The 6,954-nt window shown below is 49.3% G+C and overlaps 1 protein-coding gene across 1 annotated transcript in view; it reads left to right on the top strand.

Annotated features, from left to right (window-relative positions):
• VDR (vitamin D (1,25- dihydroxyvitamin D3) receptor) overlaps nt 1–6,954 on the top strand; it is a 99,351-nt gene that overhangs the window by 61,811 nt on the left and 30,586 nt on the right. Inside the window, exon 5 of the mRNA XM_019514099.1 lies at nt 948–1,078. Within this exon, the coding sequence (XP_019369644.1) occupies nt 948–1,078 (131 nt within the window). The remainder of the gene's footprint in view (nt 1–947; nt 1,079–6,954) is intronic.

Here is a 6,954-nt window from a genome sequence, read left to right as displayed (position 1 = left end):
AGGTGACATCAGGAAGGCAAATGCACATTACTATTACATTTTAAAAGCCCGCTGAGCTGCTGTATAAATTGGATTCAACATTTAATATTTATTTTAATAAATGCCCTATCATGTCTCTCTTGGGTGACTCTCAGCAATCCCTGGGAGATGTATAACCAATTCTTAGACTCCAGGACAATCTTGGAGGGTTGGCAACCCTAAGCAGCACTCAATCCTGACTAATGAGTATTCAATAATTAAATGTATCATACCAGCCCGGCACAGAAAGAGAAACAGTGGATTTGATAGGAGCTGTAACTTCAAACATCCTGGTGTCGGGCATTTAATGTCTCACCTGGACTGTTAATTAATGCATTTTGGGGGGTTACTGGCTGCAGTGGGATTTTTCTCTCTCTCGCATGCACACACACGCACACCTAACCAGTTATTCTAGGCATTAAAGCCTAGTAAATGTTTAATAACACACAGTGGCTTCAGGTGTGCCCTGGGTAGGTACAAGCTGACCTATGCTGCTGATTTCCTTTGTTTTGGTTTTTTTTTCCCTGCTTGCAATTCGGATCCGTCTCTCCTTCAGCCCTTCCCAGTCTCCTTCCCTCCAGCTCCGATTTTCAAAACACCTGGTTACTTTCTTGTTTAGCAAACACACTCTGTTAATTTGACAAGAAGGGCCATTTAGCAGCCTTTAAACCTTTAACAAGAAACCAGAGAGCCAGGCATGCTGTTTCTGTTTAAAGTAACCAAAGACCCTGGATGCAGGGACTCAACCGTGGCTGCTCTGGAGATGGTTTTGATGCTGGCTTGGCAAGTCCCAACTTTGCAGCTCGTGCAGCAGAGAGCTGGTTTTTGCATGGAGATCTCCTCCACGATGCTTTGGAAGCGGTATTGGCCCCCCGCGCCCTTCGTGGTAAGTGAGCCACGGCCTCACGGATATTTGTTTGTGCTTTCAGGAGGAGCATGAAAAGGAAAGCAATGTTCACGTGCCCCTTCAACAGCGACTGCAAGATCACCAAAGACAACCGGCGGCACTGCCAGGCCTGTCGGCTGAAGCGCTGCATCGACATTGGCATGATGAAAGAGTGTAAGTAAGCAAAGGCCGTGGGCTCATGGGGGCCAGGGATTGACCTTAGGTCTGCAGTAGTTCATGGGTGGGTCTTGGAGGCGCGCTGGGACAGGCAGTGGCCTGTCAAGTAACTTTCTTCGGCCCCCTTGGAAAATTCCATCTTAAAAAAAGTTGGCCTGACTCTTTCTAAAAAGATCTATGAGAGGCTAGGCTTTTTGTGGATGGTCTCTTTTATTGGTTGGGAAATTTTAGACCACTTTCCAGTGCACGGCATTCTTCTTCAGGTCACTGCGTTCTCCAATGCCCTGCGTTAGAAAGATTGTCTAAACCCAGCCCAACCATGCAGCTGGTCTACTAAAAGGTATTACTCTCCAAAAATCCTCATCTCATATATTTCCTAGACTAGAGTGTGGCAACTGAAGGCATTAGGCTTGGCATGCGTGCCTCAGGGCAGACGGCAGGGAAGGGGGCCAGGGCTGCACTGCTGCAACAAGGATCGGGCCCCTCGTGGCTCCCTTGCCATCCACCCAGAGGTGCACGTGCACCCACTACCAGCAACGAGCCAAGCCGGGGTTCCACAGACCCCAGTGCAGATGCTTTCATCCTGGCTCCCTCGCCATCTGCGCAGAGGTGCATGTACACCCACCACCAGCAATGAGGCAAGCCGGGGCTCCACAGACCCCATTGCAGGTGTTTGCACCTGCTGTGAGCAGCCTGGGCTAAGTGGCAGGGGCCTGCCCGGAGCCCAGACCAGCTGTGGCAAGCAGTCAGGAGTGCGTAGTCCCGGCCCAATTCATTGCTGGTGGTGGGCGCACGCGCACCTTGGGGCAGATGGCAGGGAAGAGGTCAGGGCTGCACTGCCACAACGAGGATCAGGCCCCTCCTGGCTCTCCCACGATCCACCCTTGGTATGCCATCATCTTACAAGTCAAGGTTGGTCTGTTTTTAACACTGCCCAAAAATGTTGCCGACCCTGGTCCTAGACCATCGTGGCTGCAACACTGATCCAACGCTAGATCTCTGTGTATTTTTGGATGCCAACCTGGAGATCTTTGAAGGGCATTTCAGAAAGTACTAGATACCTATTGGATGTCTGCGTGGACACTCCTCCAAAGGGACCCGATTGTTCATTTTTTTTCATCCAGGAACAGTGTCCAAGAATTACTCAGCACTGTCGTGGAATAGACAAGTGAGAGTCTGCAATGATGTATGAAATAGTCCATGCATAACTTGCCCTTCCCTTAATTTTTAACTTGGGAAGTAACTAGATGGTGGTGATTCATAGAGAAGGACTGAGGGTTTTGTTTTTGTGGGTTTTCTTTCAATATTTGCTTGGCTTAGAGTTGCTGCGGCAGGCCAGATCAGAGGCGAAGTGCATCCCTCTTCAAGAAAGACTTATCTGGACCAGGGGACTTGTAATACAGAACTGCACTTGTTTAATTTATCCAGCAAATTTCACACCAGTGGCTCAGATTAGACCAGTTTGTATCCCATGTACATGTAAGCGTCAAGTGTCTTCTGTTTGTTTGGAAGGGTAGGTAATGTTTCTGGGAGGAATTAATGGTTGATAAGAGTTGATTAATGATTGAGATCTTTTTGAGCCTGCTTGTTGATAGCAATGTGACGATAGACTTGACTTCATGGAAGAACTTCATTGAGCTAAAACACAGCAGGGTCTACTGTCTTCCAAGAGAGTGTGCAGTATGTTTGTCAGTTTGAGGTTGAACACTGCCTAGGTTTGCAAAAAGGTATTGCCACCCGCCCACATTTCATCTGGTCTCTCTGCTAAAACTCATTTCCTTGGCATATGCTTTATTGCATATGTTAAATATTCATCCTGGACTACAAATAGGAGCTTAAAGATCTTTCACTTGGTTCTTAATGTAGCCATTATGAGCAGAATTCCTTGGTGGGTTTTTCCCACTTGAATGGTATGCGTTGTTGGCAATTTTTTCAGACCGCAGCTTTTGTGGCCTCAGTTCTTGTTGACATTGTGCTGTATGTCCAGCAGCTTGGGGAAACAGCAAGGAAAAGTCCACGAGTGTTTTAATTGAATCCAAACAGACCAAGGTTGTCTAGAAGATTTTTTTTTCCAAGTTTCCCATTTTAATTACAGAAACATAGCTCTCTTAAAAATCAAGCGTGGTCAGTATGGTGTTTCTCATACCTCCTTCCTACAGAGCACTTTCAACCAGTGCTCAACTCAAAATGATACCCCTCCATGAGGACAGCCCGGCTCTCCAAGTTTTTCCGGCCCACACCTGCCAACCAGGGGTGTGAGACCAAAGCTGTGTAAGCAGTAAAAGACCTTGCCCCTGATTCTCCACTGCCTGGCTCCATCTATGGCTCTTTCAGAGCGAGCCTGAAGTGTTAAGCTGCCAGCCTCTTGTGCCCATTTTGCCCATGTACAAATGACACAAAGGTCCCACACAGGGCAGTTGGGCTTGGCTTTGCCCCATGGGTTTGTAGTGGGGAGAATCCCGGTGCCTCCTGAGTCTCAGGGTGGGGGGGGGCACCAGCAGGGCATGCCTGGAGCGGAGGGTCCCCCAGCGGACAGCCAGCAACTGGGAGAGGTCCCCCAGCAGCTGGTCACCAAGCACACCAGCTGTCCAGAGCCAAACTCAGTGGGGGCATGAGCACTCTTCTTGCCCCGCTACCAGCTGGAGCACATGCTGTCAGGAGGGGCACATGCCCCCCCCTTGGCTCTCCTACGCCTCGCCTATGCTTCTCCCCATTTGACCTCTCATTCAGAGGAGTATGTGTATGGCAGTAGGATTTAGTGAAGCTAATAGTGTCCCTGCTGCTCCCATCTCAGTTGGGACATGACCTCAGATCCCCTGGTAAAAGTGGAGGCTGCATGGACAGCTCTGCATATCTGTTGCAGCTTTGCTCAGAGAGCGCTTTTGCTCTCCTCCAGCTGACCTGGTAGGTCATGTTGGGAGAGGCTGCCTGTCCCTGCAGGGAGAGCAGACATACAAGCACACAAGACGACCTGTCACAGGTTGATTGATGGATGTAAAAAAAAAAAAAAAAATCTAACCAGCTCGGAAAATTTAAGTGGTGCCTCTCTCCTTAGTAGAGAACAAACAGCTCCCTTACATAACAGGGCGTAGCAGAGGGACTTCCCATGTGTGCTTTTAAGAAAACCAGAGTTTACCCCAATGCTCTAGAAAATTCAGGTCAAAGACTTTCCTTCTTCACAAGACGGTACCAATAAACTCGTGTAGTCTGTGAGCCAGGGCCCCGTCTAGAGATACAAGAGCCCTGAGCAGAAATAGAGCCGGCAGCCGGAGTGTGGTGGGGTCTAAAATGTCCCACGCTGTTGGATTCTAGCATTATTAGTGTCTACACTGCAAAGCTAGCTCTGGCACGTGGTGTTAAAACTTGGGGGTACCAGGGGTACTGCAGGATACTGTGCTGTCCTATATCAGCACGGCAAACAGTCCAGAAAGCTTTGTTAGATGGCCAAAACCTTGAACTGTCCTAGCTTTTCAGTAAAGGAACAGAGAACAAATGATTGTTTTAATGATTGTTTGATCTTGGCACTTCACTGCAATAACATGTATCAGAGAGGGATAAAACAGTATTTATTGTGCATTAAATCAGGCTTTTCCAAATACATGGCCAAGCTTGTTCATGGCATTTCCACAACAGGAGGTGACCAACCCCCTTTGGCAACCTGGTGTTTTTCCACTGACATGGTCTTGTAATCATTATACAAGCAGCCTTTGAGGGAGCAAATATGTTGTGCTCTGTTTAAAACAAAATCATCTCAATGTACCAAGCAACCTGGATGAGCTAATGGCGTTGAGTCCTGGCACCCATCTGAGTGCCGGCTGAAGCAGGAGCAAGTCAGTTGCAAACAAGGGCATTGCACCCAGTGGCTGCTGGCTGGTGAGGCCAGTGGGACAGTTGGGTAGTGGTGTCACTGGGATTTGGCCTTCAAAGCTGGGCTGTGTGCTGCCTAGTATTTAACTTGCAAAGGATCTGTTTAGCAAAGTATTACTTTATTAATGAAAGCTAACCCAGAGTAACTAAAAATAGCCCTTGCCAATGGACTTTGCTACTTGTTAACAGGACAGGAACCTGCTGTACTTTTGGTTATTTTTAGGCCAAATCAGGGATTTTTTTTTCTAACTCCATGCACAAGGAACTCCTCTTCCTACTGCTGCCTCCTTTCCATGGGAGATCCCTCCTGCCCAGGTGCTTCAGGAGCTGGCGGTAGCAGCAGAGAGAAAGTAAGCTGGTTTTGATCAGGGTGTGAGATGGGAGGAAAAAGTGGGGGAATCCAGAGAAAAATGGCATGTAAGGGAACAAGGAGGAGGCAACATTTGGGATCAGTAGGGGGTGAGCCACCTTGCTGCACCTGACCACCTTCCAGGTTCAAAGTGCCTCCCTAGGGGTGCCTCACATCTGGCTGACCCCCTTCCTGAAGCATGCCTGCAAGCCTGGGGTAACGCCACCACCACCCAGAGTCCAGACTGATCTTGGACCTGCATCCTCTGGGAAACACAAGCCTAGTGGTCCTTGAGGGTACTTGACTCACTGCAAGAACTTGGGGCGCTTCCCTCGCTCTGAAGCACAAATAGTGGTTTGCTTTAGTCAGCTGAACCGAGGGGACCCCAAGGCATAATCTAGGCCCTCTTCTGGATGAGCGGCCTTAACTTGAGATCTAGGAAGAGCTACTCTGAGTTGTGATGTCGCTGCAGTGCTCATTGCCTCAGCCCAAGTATGTTCTCCTGCTTGTGTCTGCAGCCCACACACCGAAGCCCTTGCTGGAAAGCTGGCTCTATGGATGATCCATCATTGTGTGGCACATGTTGGGAATTAGGGATGTGAAGGGGTGTGGTTCTAGAGGGAGGGATGCTACATGGCTTGAGCAGCCAGTGGGAAGACGGTATCAGCAGCCACACTTGTATCTACTGAGGCTTTGGGGAAACTGAGGAGCAAGAGGGCTGGGGTTTTCGCCCCTGGATGTGACTGGGATAAAAGGACCCCAAAATATGAGAGGGCTAATACCTTACACCAGGGGCTGCATAAGCAAAAAAACCAAATCCAGTCCCCTTCCTGAGGAGGCAGGAGACAACAGCTGGATGCAGATGTGGGGAGCATGAGGAAGGCCCAGCTGTTGGCCAGTACAATCCACAGTCTATGTAATAGCTGCCTGCCTGTTGTCTGGGTTTCTTGGAGGCCTCGCTGCAGAGGAGAGCACAAAGGCAGAAAGATGATGCTCCCCTTGCCGATGTGTTCATGGGCCATTTCCCCCCATGCAAAGAGGAAGAGAGGAATTTTGTGGCGGGCAAAGCGCTGACCCATGCCCTTCCACCTGTTGTTGTACTACCAAAGTGTAGCAGTGATGAGCCTCAGCCGACAGCAATTCTGAGCCCAAACTGGGAGGGAAAGAAGGGTTCAGGGTATATCAGGCTCCAACTGAGCAAGGCTGTTAGCAGGACATGGAAGCAGATGTAGATGCAGGCCAAGGGTAGAAAACCTGAGTCCATGGATGTAGCTGTGGCTGCAGATGGAAGTTGCCCAAGGACAAGTGTACAATAGCAGGACACGGGAGAAGAGAGGAGCTGCCGAGGGGGTGAGTGGACAAAGCGGGATCCTCAAACCTGGCACTGTTCCCAGTATGTTAGCAAATATCAATAGTTTCCATGCTGCTTTATCTCGGGTTGGTAAAGCACAGTGGAAATGCTTGGAGCTGTGCAAGTGGTGCCGAGCGAGTGCAGGCTCTTTAGTGGCAGGGAAAGCCAAGCTGTGTCATCCTGAAATGCTCTTTCCACGTTCTCAGTTTGCAAAAAATGCAGCAGTTTGCTAGCATGGAGGGGTAGGCGGCCCTTGCTTTGGACAGCGATAGATAAGGCTATTTCCCACATGAAGCTTTAAGGATG

The sequence above is a fragment of the Gavialis gangeticus genome, unplaced genomic scaffold (genome assembly GCF_001723915.1).
Source record: "Gavialis gangeticus isolate Ggan-Ray unplaced genomic scaffold, GavGan_comp1, whole genome shotgun sequence".
Taxonomy (NCBI): Eukaryota; Metazoa; Chordata; order Crocodylia; family Gavialidae; genus Gavialis; species Gavialis gangeticus.
The sequence above is the reverse complement of the archived record's forward strand: the minus strand, read 5'-3'. Positions and strand labels throughout refer to the sequence as shown.